This window comes from Ammodytes marinus, assembly GCF_949987685.1.
Source record: "Ammodytes marinus genome assembly, chromosome: 14".
Lineage (NCBI taxonomy): Eukaryota > Metazoa > Chordata > Actinopteri > Uranoscopiformes > Ammodytidae > Ammodytes > Ammodytes marinus.
The window spans coordinates 18,980,426-19,003,983 of NC_137218.1; the positions used below are offsets into that span (position 1 = coordinate 18,980,426).

General features: G+C 40.9%; 1 protein-coding gene across 1 annotated transcript; it reads right to left on the reverse strand.

Moving 5' to 3' along the window:
* On the reverse strand, window positions 1–23,036 carry thoc2 (THO complex 2). Its single transcript, XM_080041112.1, has 39 exons — window positions 22,939–23,036; window positions 19,230–19,285; window positions 18,516–18,607; window positions 17,722–17,773; window positions 17,489–17,559; window positions 17,068–17,189; window positions 16,829–16,962; window positions 16,251–16,411; window positions 15,999–16,091; window positions 15,561–15,722; window positions 14,677–14,849; window positions 14,292–14,487; window positions 14,159–14,200; window positions 13,891–14,021; window positions 13,206–13,307; window positions 12,268–12,352; window positions 11,372–11,465; window positions 11,170–11,250; window positions 10,944–11,040; window positions 10,514–10,631; window positions 10,211–10,390; window positions 9,922–10,086; window positions 9,314–9,589; window positions 8,954–9,095; window positions 8,568–8,725; window positions 8,010–8,138; window positions 7,769–7,900; window positions 7,471–7,655; window positions 6,900–7,081; window positions 6,461–6,563; window positions 5,954–6,339; window positions 5,204–5,262; window positions 3,730–3,765; window positions 2,857–2,988; window positions 2,586–2,652; window positions 2,334–2,479; window positions 1,687–1,763; window positions 971–1,021; window positions 1–872 (listed from the first exon to the last, which is right to left on the reverse strand). Exons 1-38 carry the CDS (start codon window positions 23,001–23,003, stop codon window positions 994–996), a joined length of 4,710 nt encoding a protein of 1,569 aa, XP_079897238.1. The 5' UTR covers window positions 23,004–23,036; the 3' UTR covers window positions 1–872; window positions 971–993.
* Between the last annotated feature and the right edge of the window lie 522 nt (window positions 23,037–23,558).

A 23,558-nucleotide genomic window follows, 5' to 3' on the forward strand; every position in this document is an offset into this window, starting at 1 on the left:
AAAGTGACACACTAGGAAAACTATTTATTTATTGGTTTCAGTTTTTAAAAAAAAGCTTACACTCATTGAGTACAGCAGATAAAATCTCCAAAAGTCATTTCGAAACAGACGTTTTGGAGTACAGAGCATTTGTTTTCTGTCTGATTTTTCTTTACAATTCTACATTTGAATCAAGGTTGAACTGGCATTTTTATAAATTATGTAAAAACCTGATTAACACAAAATCACAAAAGAACTGTAAGGGACATCCAAAAAGAAAAGAAAAAGAAATAACATGATGTGAATTTCATGTTACTTTCTTTTTATTATTGTACACAATATACAAACTGGTCCTTTGTTTCAGTTTCCTCAATTACACCTACTATCTTACTCGGATTAAAAGGTGGAGATAAATAAATAATAAGTATCTAAGTATCTCGAAAAGGATATGAGGTAAGTGAATATGGAAAGCAGGTTAACTCCAATAAAACGAGCAAAAAGCAAAGCCTGACGACGTACAAAAAAAAAATACAATTTTCAAGCATGAGACTAAGAATCCATGACCACTAGTTAGCAAGAGATCACTTCATACAGTAACAACCTTTTCTAATTGGAACAATGATAACAATGTGGTTAGAGCAGCACATTGTGCCCGTAATGAATAAGAAAAAAAGAAAGAAAAAAGAAAAGAAAAACATTTCAGCTTGTTTGCCAGATACTGAAATTGAAAAACAATGAGGTGATCTGTAAGTTGAGTTAACTACAGCTAACAACACTTAGGAGGGGAGTTTACAGCAAAAAAAACCCCAAAAACAACAGAGGCAGAAATGAGAACACCAAAGTACAGTGGGAGTCGCAGATGCCTTGCAGATAAAAACGCAGCTTCTCCAGTTCTGTGATGAAATCAGAGGAGAGAAAACCCATTAAAAATACCGGCCACATACGTGTGGAACAGAGAACTGTTTGCATAGAAAGGAGGAGCCAATCTTACCTTCACCATTAGGTTAGTGCACATTATCTGTGCTTGTCAGAGGATTTATGAGTGTGACTGTTAAGGGAAACGGTGAATTATTAAAAGACTAAAATGCTGACAAAAACAAAATTCTTAGAGAAAAGAGAAAAGAGATGCCTAAAAGCATCTAGGCTGCTTCCATCTCAGCCTGTAACTGGTATTAAAGGGGATGATTCAACAGAGTTTGGCATGGTGTAAATCACAAGTTTTTTTCTTATTACAGGAAAGGACAAACGCTTCATTAATACTTGGGAAGCGTGCCAGTGTGTGCAAGTCACTACCTGCTATAAAAGCAAGTGACCAACGAAGTGTCAAAATGAATGACGAGATTTGCACATTGCATCAGAGCAGGCTGCAGTTTTTGAGGACAAAAATGGTTTCACAGTAACAGGCTCAAATTAGAAAAGTAAAATGGTTATAGGGTGAGTATTGGGTGTACTAATTTTGTTTACATGAGAGTCCTGTTGGTTTAGTTTCTCATCGCAAAATGGCTTCTACTGCCATTCTGAACACTTACCAAGCACCTTAGTGTGCTTAGTGACACAAACGACATAAATGGAGGTAATCTCAGTTTCTCCTAATGAAACCAAACAAGACACACGTTTGGTGCAGTAAGAGACTGTACTGAACACATGCTGAACCACTGGTACAAAAAACGCCCGTTATTATGATTTAGACGTAACGTTTAAGGATATTGCTTTTTCTCTTCCTTCCCTCCGGAGGCGTCCCTCTTCTCTTTCTTTTCAGATTTCTCCTTATCGTGTCGGGACTCCTGCAACACAACAACACAAAACAAGTCTGAGTGTCAATAGATCAGCAGCAATGGGGAAAAAGACACATGAATATAAAGCATTCACTTAAAGGTGGAGTCAGCAATTCTGGAGAATGCTTGTTGTTAAAATCACTTTTTGTCACAATCAGTGAATATCTCCTCACAGTCCATTACCTGTCTATACTGTGTGTGATCTGAATGAAGAACTCTGGAGTAATTTACACAGCATAGGCACTGTAAACTGGTATGTTCAGAAAAGGGGCCCACCGTAGCTAGCAACATGCCAGTTTACAGGGTCTAGGATGTGTATAATCACAGGAGTATGGACGGGTAGCAGAAGCTGAGGACATATTCCCTGATTTTAACAAGTGAATTTGACAACAAGCATTCTCCAGAATCGCCGATTCAACCCATAAGACTATATCTCTTCTTAAAACAATCTTCTTAAAATGAAGGAGTTATTCTTTCTTAGATGAAGGATGGCAGGTTCATGAATAAGGGTTCATGTACTCTACAAAGAGGTGAGGAAAGGGTTTGAGGCACTGGTGGAAGGAGGCGAGCCGAAATGACCTTTTTGCCTCCAGAGGACGTCCGCTCAGGTTTCACAGCGTCGGCTTTCTCTTTACTTGAAGATTTGGGTCTTTTGCTCTTCTCTTTTTCAGCTGAAAGCGGCGAGTCACAGGAAGGACTCGTGCTCCTGCTGTTTTTGGAGGAATCTGGGAAGAGAGAAGATTTAGTTTTTCCACACTGAACTTTGTTGCACTCTGCTTGCTGAGAGAATGGCTAATATATAGATACATTATGACCAAAATGAAAACATACTGGTTCCATTCTCATCCTTTTTACGTTTGGTTTCTTGGCTCGCCTCGCGGTCATTGACAGCATGGTCCTATGGGAAGAAGCACCACAATATACAAAGGGTTAAAGGTGGTAACTAATAACCACGACTCATTGTTAGTTCAGCATTTACTAACTTATCTTCGCATTTATGAAAATATTAAGCTTGTTGTTACTCAGTAGGTTTATGAAAGAAATGATAAATACAAAAAATATACAAAATTCTCAAGGATGACCTATTGTGTTAAATACTGACTCTTTTCCTTTCTTTCCGATCCTTTTCTTCCTTCTTTTCTTTGGATCGGCCTTGTGTGTTGTCTGAATCTTTCTTCTCCGTCTCCCTCTCTCTGCTCTTGGACCGGGCTACTGAATTGTAGGTGACGTGGTGCTGCAAAGACAATTATATTTGAACCGAAGAGGATAAATAAACTTATTTGTATGTTGTCGGGAGTGCCTTTATATTGAATGATAATATCACAAAAAAGTAAAAGCTATTGTGTCACAAATAACCCACATTAATCAGCAGGCACCTGCTATTCACTAGTGACGGTTTACATAATCATAGAGAGCATTCAATGAGACGCAATACATTGTAGTAGCATTATTCAAATAATCCTACCCACGCTCTCACTATTGTATAGTCTAACAGTGAATCACATCAATACTGATAAACAGAAATATGTGCAGAGATGATTTAAACATACAAGAACTGATGCCTACTAACTTTTGACTTAAAGCTGAGACATTTCTATATTTTCATTTATCTATTCAAACTTAACTCAGGGTAAGTCGTGTGAGATGGGTTTCTCAACAACTGGTAGAATGCTAAACAGTTGATGGATATTGGACTTACATTTATCATATTTTCAGAAAGATGATATAAAATGAACATTAATGTCACTACCAGTCTGCTGGATGTACCAACAAGTGATTGATCGCTAACACGGTCACCTTAACAATTGTATATGTAGAGTTATGCCATTTTAAGGATCAACACCAACTTTGGTAATGATGACACATGAATCAATCTGAGAAAATCACATCTGAAAGGAGTTATTTTCCTGTGAGTAGCTGAACAAAGCAATGAGACGGTCTGAGACGACGTAGGAGAAGCAGAATCGGTTCAAACCTTGGATGTGGTCTCCTTGGGTTCGTTGTTATTGTCCTGTAGGGATGAATGGAGATGACAGATGAGCTGGGAGGGGGTGGGGGTTTGGGAGGAGGTTGTCAGACAGCAGTAGAGAGTTTGAAGAAGGGGGAAGGGGGGGATAGTCGGGGCTGGCCGGACCCAACAGCATACTCCTCCCTTGACCTCTGACCTTCAAGGACTAAGGCTTTGACAAGGTTATTACATAGAGGAGAGTTCATAGGCTCAACATCTGGAATGTCAATACTTTAAATAGAAAAACCCTGAGCATATTTGAAATAGCTGCTAAGTCATATCACTACAAACATATCTGCAATATCAGGCAGCATAATATAAAAGTCCTACAGTGCAGCTGGTATTCAATACATCTAAAGTGCAAGTGCTGTGAGTAATGTGTATGTGTGTGCCTGTGTGTGCAGGACAAATCACTCAATTCCTATGTGCTTGACTGCATCCCTACATAGGTAACTGTTGCTGCTGTCACTTACAGTTCCGGAATGGATAAGACACAGGGAGCCTATTTCTCTGGTGGAAGGGTAAAATAAAGACCTATCACAAGCTCCCAGTGGTTTGGGCAACGCTCCAGACGATTCAGGCTTCGCCCACTCTTTCCCTCCCTCGCTCTCTTTGTAGCGGCAGGCTTATTTCCGTCTGCATTTTTCGCTGAATCACAACTGCGACATTCATTTTCTCCGTCGATCTCCGCTGTTGGTGGGTACGATTTCCCAGGGAATTCTTGCCAGGGGGTAGAACGCCTGTTGTTGCTGATGGCTGGTAGTGGTAGGGACAGCGTGCTGTAGGGGCCGGGCAGGACTCACTGGACACTCACTCATCATGGTGTGACGTGATAGCTGCATGCAGGCCGTTTAAACAAACGGAGATATGGGGGAGGGACCGATGACGTTTGCTGGACACCATCTGGCTCTGTGCTGGAACCGGGAACGTCGTTCTTTACATCACTTTAAAGCAGCAAATCTTCCCATCTGGCACCAACGGGGAAAATACTCATGGGGACCACTTCAAGTAGGGAGACAATGCTCTTGGTGTTGAAAAAATAAAAATAAAAATCTTTGCCATTGGAAAAGGCGAAAGCTCTTGATTTGGCAAGCCACTTCACTTCAGTTGATTATTTTCTCAAAAAATCTTTCCAAGGCACACTGACTGCTTTCATTAATATAAAAATAGATAAATATTTCAATATGAAAATACTCAATATACACAATATTCTCTTGGCTAAGTCCTTTGGGGGGTTTTCACCCAATTCTGCAAAATATTATGCTCATGTCCATGGAATGCTTCCAACTCCCATGGATTTGGTTGGGACTTCCAGATGCCATGACTGCATGTACGACAACTCTCCTCTGTGATCTTCAGGGCTGCTGGAATGTGCAACGGCAGGGGAACTCTCCGGCAGATAGAGAAGAAACGGGCACAGCCTTCCTCAAGCCATACTAACCTTAACAGACGAGGAGTGGGACGGAGAGGAGTGACTGTCGAGCTTTCGTCTTTTGTGATCTGTAAAAGACAGCAAGAGGGACATCTGTGTTTATTTTGGCCACATTATCCCTTTACGACTGACAGGCCTATTCCACAAATATGAACCTTTCATTAAGCTTTATTTGACTGGATGTATTAAATACAATGTGTTGAAATAACAGAGCATCAGGCTCATCCTTAATATCCTGACAAGGCGGGTGAATATTTTTTACAGACCATGTAATGTTTCGACAAACTTAAGGAGTCATGTGGAGAACACAGCAGTATAACGCCTAGTCAACCCTAGATCTGGCTTGCATTTCCACTGCAGACAGTAACCGTACTTGGCACTGGCAATGTCGGCTATGTAACTATCGTACACAGTGTAGCCGGCTGAATAATTCAATGCAGAGGATAAACACATCACAGTAAACAAACAGATGCGTGCTGTAATTTTTTCTCTAAACACAAAAAGATTCACTCATGCCTAGCTGATTACACACAGCGGTTTATCTATGGCACGGAATGAAGACTCTGTCGACCGATTAACGGACTGCAGTGCATAACTCCACCCTCATGGGACCGCTTGGTGCCCCAACGAAAGGGTGACGATAATAGGCACGGTATGCTTATTTTGGTGCCACAAATAATTGCGTGCCATACCGAACCAAACCGAACTGTACCGCACAGTGGGAACGAGACGTAGCAGACAGCCAGAGAGACTCCTTACCCCTCTCAGATTCGGCTGACTCAGATCTGGGAACTGGTGACTTGAGGGTCCCGGCCACAGCGCCCCTCTCTCCTTTCTCCTTGCTCTTGGAGTCCTTGACGGCGTCTCTCTCCCTGGATGGCTCCGCTGGCTCCCCGTTGCCGGCTTTGGCCTTGTCGTCTTTGCTGCTCTTCTCCTCGGCCTTGGCTTTCTCCCTGTCTGCCTTGGGCGTCTTCTCCTTACCCTCACGTGCCGCCCGCTCCTCCTTCCCCGGCCTCTCGTCTCTCTGCTTCTCCCGCCGGTTCTCTGCCTTGGTCTCTGGAGTGCTGCCTGGTGTCTTGTCCTTTTTCTCTTTTTTCTCCTTCCCGCTCTTTTCTTTGTCGTCCCGTTCTTTAACGGCTTTGGTGCTGCAAAGAGATGCTTATTATTATTATTATTTTATTCTTTATTAAAGAAATAAATCATATCACGTGATATAATATCATAGTAAAGATAACTTGTGGTCATAGCAGCTCTTGAGAATCCTACCTGTTGAGGGCACCGTTCCCGTTGCTGGAGGTCACTTTGGCTGCTGCACTGTTGGTTTTGTTCACTGGCTTCGTTGTCCCCTGAGATTTATCCTTGCCCCGTTCTGCAAGAGAAAACAAAGAAATGTATGAGCACAAGATTTATGAATACTACTGACATGCATAAGGTTTGCAGCAACGTAAACATGCTGCTGCTAAAGTATTGCATACAAGATTGTTGAATGTTTTCAAGTGGAAAATAACATTGCACAAAGACAAAGACAAAAAAAGCTCCAGCATTTAAATTTGTAACATTTTAATTTAGAAGATGTAATGAAAAACAAGCAATTAAAACAAGATGTAAAACAAATCTGTTACAGTTCAAGGTACCTGTTACTTGTGAACTAATTCAAATTGTTATGAACTGCATTCACAAAGAGCCTTTTGCTGCATTCACTCACCACCATCCTCTGACGTCCCCTCCTCAGTCTTGCTTGTGCTTGTGCTGGTGGCAGGCTTGCCAGTGCTGCCGGGTCCATTCTGTTGACTGGCAGGGGTGGCACTGCGTGCTGGCTGCTCCTTGTGGTGAAACTCATTCTCAGGGACCATGTGCACCTTGTGGCCTTTCAACCGACCTGAATAACTGAGAAATGAACAAAGGATTTGCACAAGGCAGAGACAACACCTCGTTCATATAGTGTCAAAAACATAACTTGCAGGAGAACTCTGGTTACTATGCTCAACAGCAGCATTTCCCTGCAGAATTACAGGTTGTTGCGTTCTAGCAATTGTTAAAACATTTACGGTCATGTCTAACGATTAATTTCCCACAACAAAACTCATCTGGGTTACAGTCACCACTTCCTCAAAAGATATTAAAATTAAACCATCTACAAATGCAACATATAAGAGAAAGCATTCTACTCTGTCTTCAGGACCCTGTCTCTCCACATTTCCTTCCTATTACCACACTTAACACATTATGTGAACAGTGTGCTCCACTAAACTGAACAGCACACAATGCTGTGTTACCCCATTGCTAAGGCATAGAGGTCTGGCCTCTTGTCCTTCTCTTCCAGGCAGATCTTGTGGACACGGCACTCCAACGCCTGTCCCAGGTTCAGGACCTTGGGGTAGCAGGGCAGGATCTTGGTGAGCACAATGAGAATATTCCGGATGTGTGTGTAATCTCCTGTCTCCAGGCAGTGAACTGAAGCCTGGATGGAACAGACACAGAGGACATACCATAGATAAATACACCTTCCATAGAGCTCTGAATGCCAATAAATAGACATCTTCAAGGAGAAAAAAATGATAAAGAAAGGCTCACTTTAGTAAGCATGTAGTGCCATTTGTGCACCACATGCCTGAAGTTCTCATAATCTAGTTGATCTGCTTTGTTCCCTCCATCGAAGCCTGTGGCTCTGAAGATAGTTAGGAAGCCGGGGTAATTGACACACTCCTATGAACACACAGACAGAAGACATGTTCAATCCCAGCTCACCACACATTAACATTTTTTGCAAATACGTCAGTGGTGACAGGTGTAGAACAAAAGTAGGACTGCACACCTTCTCGTAGATTGCACGGTCGCTGTGCCAACGGGTCACAGTCTCCAGCATGCAGCAGAGGAAGCGTCCGTAGCGATGAGACTCGTTCTCCGTACAGCTGGCCACAGTGTAAATGATGGCAGAGAACACCTGCAGAGAAGTATGTGAAGTGGGTTTGCGTTAATTACAGAGTATAGTATTTATCTATGAATTGCTTTTGGAAAAATATCAATGTCAAATGTTAAATAAATCCAGCCAGATGGTACGTCAAAGCTTTAAAGCTCAATATAGTTGCACAATCAGTTAGTGAACGTCCCTATCAAGCTTTAATTTGATGGTGCACTTGACTGGTTCATTGAACCGCTTCCATTAATTTTCACACTGACATTTATGCTTAAGAGATATTTCTACTTCAGCTGTTCCGCTGACTGGGCTAAATTGGAGTTTTCATTATCATCATTAATAAATTAAATAAGTTTATTTTTTCTTATACAGCACTTTGAAATGTAGTTTAATTTATCATGATCATCGTAGGTTTTTCAGAGTAAGAGTATGTATGTCTGTGTGAAAGTGTCTTACCCTGTCGTAGCACAGCAGGGTGCAGAAGTTGGGTGTCTTCTGCTGGTGGACCAGCTCCACAAAGCGGGCGCAGTACACCGCGTCGATGGAGGAGAAGATGCACCGGGGGAACAGACAGAGCTGCAGGAACTTTGTTATGGTCTCGTTCTTAGTGGATTCTGTCGGTAAGCATGTAAAGTTGAATTAGTAACAGAGACAGATCACTTTGAAGAAGCTTTGGCTTTGTAATTCATGAGGCTGAATGCATGTTTTTTTTCTTCTATAAATGTACTTGGATGGATGCACCGTTTCTTCTCACATAGCGAAGTCACGGATTGAGGAAGACAAACGTACATACAGATTAAGATGCATTCATAGTGTACTTTTATGAACATTTAAAAACTTACTGGCCAACAACCAGTTGTCTTTCTCCAGTTTAAGGCGGTGTAAAACCCTTTGGACGTGCTCCAGCTGCTTCTTCTCCTCCTCCTGCAGTTTCTCCTGCAGGGCGGTGCAGCGTTCCTTTTCCTTCTTCTTCTTATTCATGGGCTACATTGGGGAAAAATTCAATGTGTAATCATTAATACACATTGATTCAATCATCGTCTTGCGCTCATTGGCACTAGTTACTCGTTGTGACTTAAATGTAGAGGGATTCTACTGCTACATTTACACAAAATCTTCAGTTAATTGTGGTATTTAAAAATTATCGTAAGTGCTGTTTAAGTTTGGGCTGCTTAGAAATAGCTGTGGATTTTTCTACTCACTATTTCTGAGTTCTCCTCGATGGCCTTGATCTGGACCTTGAGCTTGTTGACCTCGCGCTCGTAGGCAGCATGTGGAACGGCCAGGTCGTACATGGTGAGGGACCAGAAGGTGGCGTAGAACTGAGGGCGCAGGTCGTCCCAGACCCTGGCCGGATGCAGGGACACCACAGCCGTGTGCACCGGTGTCATCACTTGTTCACAGGCCGCCACATACTTGTGCACCTTCTGCTGCTGCCGGTTGCCTTTCTCCGACTTCTTCAGCTCGTCGTACTTAGACTGGGAGAAGATAGAGCATAAAGTTAAGGCTCATTTTCTCCAAATGAAAAAAAATACTCTGCCCAATTCATTCATACGGCTAAGAGTACAGGCAGCTTTAAAACAGTCAAACTTTTTTTTAGATCAAAGTTGAGCAATGTCAACCGACATGAGCTTGAATTTTCAAAACGGTGAAGAAAACAATGGCCAAATCACGTAAACATATCATCTCTCAGCTCTACTACAAAAACATTTTGTTTATTATGGTCTTGTTTACAAAGACAAAAATCCCTCTGAATAAGATTTACAATAACGCGAAGCACAATAACGCTCAGACAGATTATTCCACTTACCAAAATCTGGTGGGCGTACATTGGCCGAGACAGGAAGAAGGCAGCATCATGTGGAGTGTGGAACTGGTTACAGAGAATGTCAATGGAGGGAACCCGTTTGATGTAGTCTTCTGTGCTAAGGTTGGAGGCCAGAAAGCCACCAAACTGCACCAACGTATCATGACACTGTAGATAATAAAAAAAATACAGGAAAAACAGGCGTTTTAGACTTTTTTGGTTAAGAGGTGTAATGAATAATTAGTTTACTGCTAAAAAAAAGTGATGGATTAAATTGAGAGAGGTTGTGTACCTGATCATAAAGATGGCCGACAAGTTTGAGATGTTTCTCTCCACCCTCTAAGAAGACCACACCATTTCGTTGCTGGGCCATGAGTAAACACAGTGGCAAGGCCAAGTCGTGGTCGAGCAGCGCGTCCTTCAGACGCTGTGATGACTTCTTAGTGTTCCTGATCTGGCCAAAGTAGCCACCCTGTTAACAGACACACATCCATGAGGACAATAACCTGAACTCAGGTGCAGCGCTGCACAAGGTAGACATACAGATGTTGCTCAAGAGACTTAATAAGGGAATGGTAACTGTACGAGTACATACCTCAGCTTTGAGTTGCTCTCCTCCGGTCATGGCCTCCAACTGCTCTAAGGTCATCTCATCTGTGATCTCAATGCCAGCCATTTTCTGCACCACCTCTTTCAGAATCAACAGGTCAAAACTGCAGAAAGAGGAGGGAAGCATGTGAAGCAATTGAACAACAAAAACAGCAACTCAAACACATTTAAGAATGAGCAACAAGTTCAACTACTATCTACTTAAAATACTTTTAGGACATTGTATTGTCCGCAATTGTTTTCCCCTTTTTTAATCTGTGATTTTCAAGGAAATGTGGAAAATATGCTTGCTTGTCCAAACCAATGTCTTTGTTACTAATGCATTACGATAAAGATTATTGATTGTGCAGTATACTAACCCAGTGATAATGAGGAATTTAGCCCCACTGGGTTATTGGACATGTGGAGCAACTTACCTCTTCCCGGCTTTAAGCTGATTGGTGACATACTGAAGAAGACCAGCCAACTCAATTGGGTATTTTCTAAAAACGGCTCCACACAGACTTGCCAGGCCTTGGTTGACGAGAGGAACAGGTGTATGTTAGATACTCATTAAAACATCAGACAGTTACCCTCCCTTTGCATGCAAATGAATGATGTGACTGTGCGGCAACAGTGGCAGTTAATGGTGAAGCAACATACTCTGAAGCCATGAGGAGATGGTGGTGTCGTCATGCTTCATCTTCTCCTTCTCGGGATTGGCCAGAGCCTCGATGATGCAATCTGAAGACAGAGTTAAGGGGAACAACGGAGATAGCAGGAAGGAAGACCACCTTACACTTTACATTCTGCCTCTGACAAAACACACACACACACACACACACACACACTCAGTGTAGGATACAGGCCAAGACGTCATAGTTGAGGGATGTGAGGTATTTCAAGGAGTCCACCACTGGAACGATGAGATTGTCGTACCATTGGATCTGAGACAGCATCTGATATAAAACAGGACAGAGGACGGGTTAAAACATCCTTCCACCAACTATAGAGGAAATACATTATATATATCCAACCAGGTAACACCCCTTTACCTCCAATGTGTGGCCAAACAAATCTTTTACAGCACATATGCTATAGGAATTACTGCAGTGCAAGAATCTATCATAAAATGATACATGGCTCAAGCTGATAATGATTCCACTGTTTCTTCACATTTTGTGCCAAAGAGAAGGAATAGATTGTTAAAATGGCGATGATATGTTCAAATGGAAATGCAATAAAAAATGAACACTGTACTGTGTATCATAGCAAAGTGTTCCAAGTGATTGTCTTTTGTTAGTGCAGCTTGAAAACAGTCACTGCATGATTTGTAAGCAGATCTCTAAGCGTACACAATTCCCAGAGCAGACACTTGTGTTATGTCAAGAAAAGCTATCACTGGTTATAAAAGAGAAAGCAAAGTGCTACATGCTGTAGAGAAGATTTCCCACTTTCTCCTGGGGCTGGGAGATAAGGGCAAAACTGTAATCACGATACTAAATGTCCTATTTATTTTAGGTTTAAGGTTGATTTTTGCCCTTGAGTGAAAGTTGAAGAAACCAAGACAGGAAAATGTAGTTTAAACCAATACAGATGAGTTGCTGCTTGGTAGTCACAATTACAGGCCTTTGTTCGTCTCCCTCTGGTTAGAGGCAGGTGGCAACTAGCGGTTAAAGTGGATTAGACACTCTGCGTGGTCTAATTATCTCAAACTTTAGATTAAAGTTGAATAAAATATCAACAGCAAAACACACTTACATAATCAAAGAGGATGGTGGGATTGCTATGGCTCAGTTTGCCAATCTGCCTTCCAGATTGTTTCACATTCTCTTTGGTCAACCGCCTAGGGACGGGAAAAAAAGCACAAGACAGGAAACACAAGATTAAAAAACACAAAGTGTGCTGTACACAACAACTGACTCGACTGAGTTTCACAGCAAGTGCAAAATGCTTTTATGGTTGTCAGCTCAAGATAAAAGTACTGTCATTCATTTATTCAACTGCAGAACAGTGCTAATGACAATTACTTTAGCAGCAAAAAAAGACCTGTTCCTTTCAATACAGCTTAAGTTGAAATGGCTGATGGAAAACACATTTCTGCATGTTTTTGCTATCCAATCTAGCCCATCGTACGGAGTGAAGTTTTATGAAATATTGCTTATAACTTCATATACAACCTAGTCCTCTTTCCAAAGCTTAGTTGCTTTGGCTTTTCTTACGTCATATATGAATATGAGAAAAACTAAAGAGCAGTATTAAGATATTGACAGTCAAAGGATGACTGTGAGTGGACTGAACTAGCAAACAAAATGGGTGCTTCTGAGAAGGAGAGGCAGCAGAAAGGAACAAAAGATGGCCTTGATGTCCTGATGGGAGTGATCTTCTGTGGTGTGTTCAAAGCTCATTATATTGTCCAGAATGTTTCTGTATCTAAAGCACCTCATCTTTGGAAGTGACTCACCACAGATGATGGTAATTTACGTGTGATGCAGGGACAAAGAGCAGAATGTTCACATATAAAAGGACTGAGAGTAGGTGGAGAAATATGCAACAGCAAAGAGACTCAACTTGAATATATGGGGGAAGAATCCCCATTCATTCAAAGTTTACTTTATCTTTAATGAGTAAATCAACATTAACTGAAAAGACACTAGCACAGGCCTGGTGTTAGGTTTGGAGAGAGGAAAATGGCTTACTTCATAATGTATTTGGCCCTTTCGATGGTGTGAGCTTTGACTTTAACCAACAGTGGATGGCTGGAATATGTCTCATTCTTCCATTGTCCATATAACCTGTACCTGAGGGGGCAGAGATAGAGGAAGCACAATGAAACAGTTGAGGTTTACCTGTGCAGCACTAAGAAACATTAGCAGGAATGGCACAATTTAAGGTCTGTAAAAATGCACAGACACTCTCACACTAAGCCGAACATGTCGACTTGCAAAGCCTGCATCTCTACTGCAAATCATCTACAACATGCTTCAGTGTTCAATAACTCAAGTAGTTGCATTACCAGCTGTGACAAACTGACAATGACTGCTAAAGTAAAACAAAACCTTTGGGGGTGTTGACTGCCGTTACTCACTAGCATTCTGGCACAATATTCAAACAAAGATCAAACATAATACTATGGTATTGTTTGAGAGCAGAGAATATAGTTTGCCAAATAACATAGATAAATACATTCTGAAACAACTAAGCATGGTTCGATAACATGTGTACTCTATACATTCCTTGCCAGCTAGTTAACAACATCCTGAAGTACTGCCTGTGGGTTTACTGTACGGCAACCTAATTCAAAAGTGCCACATGTAGTATGTGTGTGTGTGTGTGTGTGTGTGTGTGTGTGTGTGTGTGTGTGTATATATATATATATCTCACCTGTGCCGGTAGGGAAAGAGTTTGAAGAGACCCCACATTTCCTCAGACATGCAAGCATTACACTCCATCAGGGAGAGAGAAGGGAGTAGCACCTGGTCTGCAATGCTCAGGAAACAACTCAGTAGTGTTTCCTGCAATGAAATCAACATGAATGAAGTATTCTAACGTATTATCCTCAGAGATGAACTGGCAAATCCATTTAAGCAAAAGCAAATGATAATCAAAATAATCTAAATCTAAGCCATAAAGATATTAGTTGTGTCCTTACCATTTTGTCTTTGACATCCTCTCTGCCATCACTACTTTGGTACTGAGAAGCAGAAAAACACCAAATACAAATCAAAATAGGATTCAGGCTGTAGTACAGATGAAATAGAAATGTACTGGTGACAGTTTAGTACCTCTTTCATGAAGGCCTTGCCCAGACGAACAATCTTGGCGAAGAGGATAGCGTCATGGGAGAGGTGAGGGCCCAGGTAGCCCAGCATGCTGAATATGTCCCTGCGAAGGTCCTCAAAGCTCTCTGCAGGCCGAGGGGCCCGCTTGCTCCTCAGTGGATGATGCACACATCCCTTTGCCCCTTTTGGGAGGCCGGCCCTGTGAGGAACAGACCACTGTGTCAGAGGCTGTGCTTTATTTGTCTTTGTCACTTTTTTTTTTTGTTATACTAAACTAGTAAGCATAAAATGTTTGCATAGACAGGAGTTTAGAGTAGTGTGGAATAAGAGGTACTTGTGCTTGTTCTGGTCTTACTACACATGAACAGAAACAAGGACAAATCCTCACCTTCTATAAAGAGGCTCAACAGTCAGGTGTACAAGCTGGCAGAGTGCCAGTGCGATGGCCTTGTGAGAAGTACAATAGAAAGAAGGCATCTGGTCCATAATACACTGGGCGTGGTGCCAGTCTCCAATTCTAAGCAGCGCTTCCAAAAGACCAAGCTTCTGGTTATCTGGTGGCTGTGGGAACAAGAAAGAGCAGTAATTGAGTGTCATAGTTCAGTAGCAGCACTCAATAAAGGCAGGGCAGAGCAGTGGGAAAAGCTGAACACAGCTGCTGGCACACAAGTGATGGATTCTTTTTTTATAGCACTGCTATTGATATGTTTTGTAGGATGACAACATAATATTATTTATTTATCCTTCATTTAACCAGGAAAAGTCTCATTGAGATTAAACATCTCTTTTACAAGAGTGTCCTGGTCAAGACAGGCAGCAGCACAGTTCCACAGCTACAGACAAGAATTTAAAAACAACAGATAACACATAAATAGAGTCACAGTCAGAACATCATCAAACAAAGCATGTACAGACAGAAGAGCCAGCTTCAACATCATTCAGAAGGGATTTCAATCTGCTTAGAAATTTAGACAGAAAAATGTACACATAACATGCCACAGGTCATTAGATGTGAAATTGGTTACTGTGGGTGTAATTTCCTAACTTTAACATACTTGACCTCAACCCTTGTTGCATTTAATGTAATAAATAAACTCTAAGAATTACACTACATGTTGATTTGACTTACGCTGATGCTAACTAGGATTTAAAAAAGGGAATTGTATTTGCCGTTTCCTGCTTAAGCTAATTTAAATATCACTTTCATACCTCTGGCTCTTAAAATCCATCTAATCCCCCAGAACAGGCTTATATTTAGAATGGCTTCCATACCTTCTCATTCTTCTCTTCCTCCTTCTCTTTCTCCTTCTCCTTCTCTTTGTCTTCATTTTTCTCTGAGGGCAACACTACCATGACCAGCTTGCGGGCAATCTGCTTGGCCTCCGAGACACTTTGTTTGTGTTCCTCTAAAATGGCGGCATCCTGTGGCATAAGCTGGAATGGCAGAAAGACAACAAGAGAGATGAGTTTTCATTTGTGGGACCAATTATACTACAGAGGCTTCATATTTGATGAAGGTGAAATAACACTGCGTTTTGTATTTGACACAAAGCCCTGAATAAAAGTGTCACATAAATCATACTGAATATATTACAGGGTTACAGCTTCTAGCTTTATGTTTGAAATTCTGAATAACATGTATATTGAATAGTGATCTCTTCTAAGTAATGTGACTAATACGCTGGACTCAAGGCCGTTTCTTTTCCTTACATGTACGTAGAGATCTTCCAGCTCTATCAGGTTATGGTGAAGCAGAGCAGCAGCAATGTGGTAAAGTGACTTGGGCGTTTCCTCATTGGGCTCCTGAAGAAAACCAAATACACAGTATAAAATGACTAGGAAGCATTTTAAAATATATCAACAGGCTATGGCATACACATATTCAGGTTTGGTCTTCTCTGCTTATGGGTCAGTTTGTATTATTATCAAGCTATATTCATTAACCATTATGGAGCATCTCACCTGGTAGAATTTAAACTTGAAGCCCAGGATGTGGCAGAGGGTGAGTGGCTCACACATGTAGGACTTGATGAGCGACAGGAAGAACTCATCCTGGTCAGATCGACTCTCGTACACCTCCAGGATTATGTCCAGAACACGATTTGGGTCCAAGTTGAAACATCCTGCAGGCAGAAGAGAACAGGAGGAATAAGCAAGCCGTCAGTTGGTAAACAGTATTAACCCGCACAAAGATAACGACAGAGAAAATGTCACACAAGGGGCATTAAAAAGAAAATGTAGTTGTAAGTCCAAGTTTTTCGGCCACAGGTTGTCAGTACTACCGAGACTAATGTTCTGACAACTGTGGTGAATGTGAGGTATACAGGAACATGGCCATGCAAAGCCCAGCATAAATAGCAAGACAATGGGGGGAGGGGGGTATCAAATCAGGGGTGAAATGGGTACACAAATACAATTAAATAATAATAAATAAAAATGGATGTTCACAAAGGCTGCAGATGTAGAATTGGGAGGACTGTAGCTTAAGACATAGTAGCAGCACATTCATGCATTCCCCTAGAACAGGACTAGTTGGGTACCTATGAGGGACTTGATGCTCTCCAGGACAAGGTGGCTGGTGATGCTGCCTGAGAGGTCTTGGCCGAGCTCTGTGATTAGTTTAGCATAGCCCTCGTTCTCCTCCCTTAGCAAGTTGAACTTCTGTTGCTTGTAACTGCGAAGACATAAAAGATTACACAACTATTCGATATGCATTGTGGAGCATAACATGTATGCATGCATGTCTATGTATACATTCAACAGTGTGCACTTTACTTACAATAGTTTAGTCTTGATTTTAACAATCTTCTGATTGAACTGATGGGCTTGTTTTATAAGTCCAAGAGATTCAAGGGTTTCTGGATCCAGCCTCTCTTTCATGATGGCGTCTGGAACAAAATACTGGAGGAAAAAAATTAAAAAAATTGGTTTCAGTTGTTTACTACATACCTTGTTATTAAACTCAGTAACATATCTATGACACAATAGGCAATGGTTTATCCATCCAAATTTGCCATATTCTTATATACCAAAAACACTATCCCACATTCAGAACAATGCATATTTATTATTAAGTGAAATGCAAAGTCTTACAAGCTCCCTTTTGTTTTGAGTTTCTTCAGGCAGTCTTTGTAGTAAAGGCAAAATAAGTTTTATGTCAATTCATTCATTAGATGTCAATACAGAAACATGTTTCTTACCAAACATGCTCCCACCAGTTGTGTGTAATGGTCACGTTTGTTTTTTTCTTCCAGTGCACTTGTCTCTAAATCTGTAAAAAAAAACAAAAAAAAACATTACATTACATTTCTTTTCTTATAAATTATGAAAAGTAAAAATAAGGCCAAGTTTACAAACCACTGAAGGTTATTATAATAGTAAATAGTATAAGTAATTATATTGCAGTACTTCAGATACAATAACTCAAACTTACCTAATATGCTGAACACATCTGCTAAAATCGATGGCATGTCATCTCGGAATTCCTGAAAGCAAAACAAAAGTTAGCTGACAAAGTTAAATACACTGCTTCAATATTTCCTGACAGAATGCCACCCAAATCCAAAACTGTGGTCAGGTAAGAATCAAATCAAACTCTGTATGCTTACCAAACTCACACAAATCATGGGTTTCTAAGCCATTGTCTTTCAATATTTGAAAAACAAGTAAATGCCTCACAGCTTTTCTGTCATATTATGATAAGACTAGATGAAAATGTAAATGCACTCTGTGGATGGGGCGCGCCTTTAGCTCAGTTGGTAAGGCGTCCCCCTCCCGGGCCGGGCCCAGCAGCGGACCCGGGTTTGATTCCCGCCCGCGGTCACTCCCCTCTCTGCCCCATTTCACCTCTGTCTCTCTGCACTATCAATAAAGCATAAAAATGCCCAAAAAATATCTTTAAAAAAATAAAATAAAATAAAAAAAATGCACTCTGTGGATGTACAGTATGTTAAGTTTACAAAGAAGCCGAGTGCACAACCATAACTGATCCCAATAGCAAGCCAGGGACACACATTTACAGACAAACCATAACTTTGAAAATCAAAACCTGTGCAAGAAAAATGAAAAGGTACTGGGATTTCTTTGCAGACATTTAGCATGATGGAATGAAAACAGGTGATTAACGATGAAATAAAGTTGTGTCTCTTTAAATATAGAGCGCAGACACCGCTTGTGTATAATATTGTTTTATCCCTCAAGTAAAATGTTCTTATAAAACACTCATACCATCATGTCCCCAAGGACGCTGGCGACAAGATCCAACTTCAGGTTCCCCTGTACAACTTGCCAGCAGAGCTCGTATAAGGCGGACTGTATATCTGGAGGGGTAAACAGACAAGACACTGATCTGACAGATTTTCGACTCTATAATATTAAACCTGAAAATGAATATATAAAAGATGACCTACATTTTTGTACAAGTGTTTAGTAGAGAAACATTTAGCAGCAATGAAAGCCTTGAATGTAAGTGGATATGTCTGTGTCGGCTTTGTACATCCAGACGCTGCAATTTTTCTCTTCATTCCTCTCTAGCCACAAAGTCTCTACTCTACTTTATCAGACATGCAGCCGGGGTTCGATGTGCATTGCTATGACTGGGACCGTTCAAAATAAGACACTTAACTTAATGCTATGTAAAAAATAAAAAAGTATTAATGATGCATGCTTTTGTTTTGAAAACTATCAATCATTTATTACATTTGCATTCACATCCAAGCTTACTATTGTGCAACAACTAAAGTCATGGTGACACACTGGGGTGACTGGGCTATCTGCGAGTCCCAGCTTGACTTTTTGCTGTCCAACAATGAAAGGGCAATTTACAGTGTGGCTGTCTTTTGAGAAGCTCAAGAAAGTAAAACGCATTGTTTGTGAATGATGTCAAAGGAAACACATCCAAGTTGCCGTAGTTTAACTACAACAGTTAGTAAGTCAACTTACCTCTAATCTCACTTCCATGATCTGTTTTCTCTGTAAGCTCTTTACAGAGTTGTACGCTATGAAGAAAAGAGACAAAATGGTCAGTTAGGCTACATAAACATGTCAATCATCCATAGCCTGTAAAAAACGCCTATATTTAACATATAGTAAGTCACTTTACACAGCTTATTAAATTAATTCCTGCCCATGAAAACTATACAAACACAGAGGCTTCATTGGTTGAATTATTATTCTTGTAACATCTGGACTGCCTAGGCATTTAACACTATGCCACCACCATACCCAATCTACAAGATCCCAAGTAAAGATGATAAAATAGAACGAGACGGTGGATATTCCAAAATACCCAGGAAACTTTTCCCTAATGTGGATGTATCCGAGCCGACAGACCCATAGACCTTACAGGGTTCGACATAACGTATAGCCCGATGGCCCGGGGCCAGTAAAATCATATGCAGGGCAAGTTGATTGGCCAGTCACTGTCCCGCCCGGGCCAGTGACTGGCCAATCACAGTTCAGTATCTTTTTGTAGACTACATCATGGTTCATTGAAATACGCGTTGAGAGTCGGAATGAAAGCAGTGTTTATTTAAGACTCAATATAATAAACCTAATATAAAATATATTTTTTAATGAAAGGCCAGTGGACACCGATGCGTGGGTGTTTTGACAGGCGGGGCAACAAGCGGGTGCACTCTCGCTCCGTTGGCAGAGCTGCCTACTGTCCGCCTGCGAGTCGACAAATCAATCGACTTGCTTTGCCCCCTTTCTTTCTTCCCACAGCAGAGGTTGAGGTGCAGAAAATGATAACTGCGCTTTTCCTTTATCTGCCGCCGTAATGTTACAGTATTTTCATTTTATTTAAACGCTGTGAATGCGTCTCTGGTGATTGTGTCGGTTGTAGACAGAAACGAACGGAGGGACTCCGCTCACTGTACAGTATAGTCGCGCAGTTTGGCACTGTGTTTTCAGGCTCGAGACATTCAATCAGATCGCGGAAGTCTTTCCCATTGAAATCGCTAACGGGGAGAATATCCCCGGTTATTATTTTAGCCACAAACCACAGTTCATCTGCGCGGCGGCTCACTCGCTGGCGAGATCACACGGTGAAACGCTGCTGTAATCGGACGAAGGCATTGTGTGTTTCTAAGGTGATTTAACGTCATAGTCTTAGACGAGCGTTTAACTTATGCTGCATATTTTGCACTGCATTGTTTTTTATCAATAGTTTGAAAAAATGGTCCCACACCGGACTCTTATGTGAAGCTGACACTTCATGGAGAAGTGACACTCCTGCAGCGCGCACGACCAGACGTGAACTCACATACACGGTGAAATCTCCCATTAAAAAAACGGCATAACCCACTGATTTTCGGATTTCTATTCTATTTTTAAAGTCAACTTGAGCGCAAGTGGAAAACCGGTCATTCGGTCGACACATTCACATCCCTAATGCATATAGAGAAATTAATAAAAACAGCCTACCACACCACAAAGAATGATCAGACCTTCATCTCTTATTTTTTTTTTATGTTTGATCATGACTTCTGCAGGTGAACTATTCATTAAACTGCCCAAATTCAAGAATAAAAACAACCATCAAACTACTGGACTTTAAAATACTGGCCGACTCTTTCAACATACTTTCAGTTGTAGGCTTCTAATTCAATATGTTTGCCTGGTTTTATATTATGTGTATGAGCAATATCAACATTTCATATAATTAACTAAAAGAAAAATAACCAAATCTAAAGGGAATATCTATACTGTTACAGAATAGATATTCCCTTTAGATCTGGTTATCTTTATTTATTTTTCTAATACAGGTATTATAATTATTGACACTAAATTATGAAGAAAAAAAAAGTGTGTGCAGGGCCAGTGAAAATATACAAGGGGCCAGTAAAACTCGGATCCACTGGCCCGACGGGCCAGTAGGAAAAAAAAGTTATGTTGAACCCTGCCTTACCAGGGCGTTCCCCGTCTACTCAACTGACCTCAGAGAATCAGAACTGGCGAAAAGGTTGACAGGCTAGGGACTTTGAGTCGCCCCAATGTCTTCTGTTCAAACTTGCATTTAAACACACCACACAGCGCACTAGCTGACTAACTTTGCCACTGATTCTAGGTGCACTGGGAGCACTAACTGTACACACTATGGCCGCCAAGTAGTCAATGGCAACAAACTGACAGTGATGTGTCAGGGCATTGAGGTCAAGCATTGTATTCTTGATATTCCCATGAGGTGGCGGACCATTTTCATTACTATAATCCATACAGCACTGAATAAGTTGATGGATATACTGAAGCTTTACTGCTTGTTCCCAGCTGTGAACAGCAGTTGAGTGTGTGTTAAATCAAAGTCAGTGCAAAGGGGAATTCGTATCAGACACCGCACACTAAGGTAATAGTGTGCATGATTTAAACACATACAAGTTTTTATGTTGATAGGAACATTGTGCAACTATCTAAGCCAGTTTTCTTCCAAAGTGTCATCAACTACAGACAAGACTATGGAGTACTTAGAGTTGGTGCACCTCACAGCAGGCCTTACTGAAATATGCAAGGCCTACAACCACGTATAGAAGCTAGCACTGTGGATAAGCCTATTGTGTCTCCGCCTGTACATCATAGCTTTGTTCATGAAAATGAGAAAAATTGCGTTCACGCAACATTTCTCCTTCGGGAGTGATAAAACTAGAAACCCAATTTCGCATCGTTTTCAAATTCCAGGTGTTGGGCGAGTTTTTCTTTGCAGCTGCCCAGATCAACAGATCTGACGTTGTACCAATAAAGTTGATTCTCGTTGTTCAGTTACAAACAGTTATCAGAGAGCCCATTATTTTGAATCGAAATATCGCCATGATCAATGTCAATTGATGAGCTAACTGATGGGTTGTACATATATCTAGCGTGAAGTTATCTGTCAAATTGTATTGTACCTTGACTTTACGACAACAGTATCCGTGTAAAACTGGGATCTAACTCAAAAGAATTGAAGAGCGGTAAAAAAAAAGTATATGCATGTGAGTAATGTTTCCATCATGTCGTGCCTATGCAATATACCGTTTAAAGAGGCCCCCCGACAACACATATCCCGTAGCTAACATTACAGCTAACTTGCTATAAAGCTATGTCAAGATTTCCCTCCACTTACCCACGACTGTTTTTAACACTACACTGCTCTGGCTAATGAGGGGTTTTCTTCTTGCCAAATGGTCATCGATACCATGTTGGGAGATAACTTTAGTTAAATACCTGAACATTACGTGAGTTGATAAGGTAGAGTAAGATCTTTGCAGAGACTACATGGATGCTAACTAGCTTAGCTGCGGTAGCCCCCGTGTTTACAAATTAAAGAGGTCTGCTGGATGCGTAAGCTACTCAAATCGCTAGCATGTATGTAACGTTAGCTAGTTGGGTTACGTTAAAGTAAAGAGTCGGCTAAATAAAACGAAGTGAAACACAATTTAATTTCGAATAAACGAATTGCCTTTTTCTTTAGGCAGCTTTAGTAAGCGTGGAAAGGCCGTTTGAAGTGTTTCATAGCTTGCTAACTGCACCGCTTGTTAGCCCTAGCAAACACACTTGAAAGTATGGCCTCAAATAACAATGCTAGCGACGTATTTTGATCACTTAGCTCATATTAGTCAACAACTGTTAAATTACTGTAACTTATGTCACTGTGTTGCACTTCACATCTACTCACAACTCGTGTTTTCCTGATTTTTCCCAGTTTTTGAACCATTCACCAGGGAGGATAAGTGTCGCCATCTTCCATACACACAGCCCGGATGTCTAATTCATCATGGTACGCAGGGTCAAATGTGGTGGTGGTGGTTTGGTGGTTAGCTGCTGCTGCTAGCTCAATGCTGCATAGTGGGACACTGGAGGCTGCCTCTCAGGGCTTTGTTAATAAAGAACTGCTAAAACTACATTTAATAACAATGAAGTTAGCAGAATAAAACAAATGTAAGGCTAGTTTTCAAAATCCCCGCTGAACTTTCTGTTTCTCCTGTGTTCTAGTACTATTTTGAATAATAATAATAATATTGTGTGTGTGTATATAATATTTATATATATATTTATAAATATTAAAGACAGAATAACTAATATCTATGAGAAATATCACTTCTTAATGTTCACCAACTGCAATATTGCTGCACAGTTCCTACCTTGTACACTTAACGGTGCAGTGTTTTTCTCATACTGTAGATAATATATATATAAATATATATAGTTTTTCTACTTATAATATCTGGCTGTCTGTTCGTTCACCTGAGAAGATTGTTTACTTATTTTAATTTCTTACTTAAAATTAGTTTTATT

What these genes read in the sequence shown, in the direction of transcription:
- thoc2 (XM_080041112.1), bottom strand. Translation starts at nt 23,003, where the DNA reads ATGGCGACACTTATCCTCCCTGGTGAATGGTTCAAAAACTGGGAAAAA. An exon ending in CTCTATGCCTTAGCAATGGG is followed by an intron (nt 7,082 to 7,470) that starts GTAACACAGCAT and finishes TTCATTTCTCAG; the next exon opens with TTATTCAGGTCGGTTGAAAG. An exon ending in GTCAGCCGAATCTGAGAGGG is followed by an intron (nt 5,263 to 5,953) that starts GTAAGGAGTCTC and finishes TGTCTTTTACAG; the next exon opens with ATCACAAAAGACGAAAGCTC.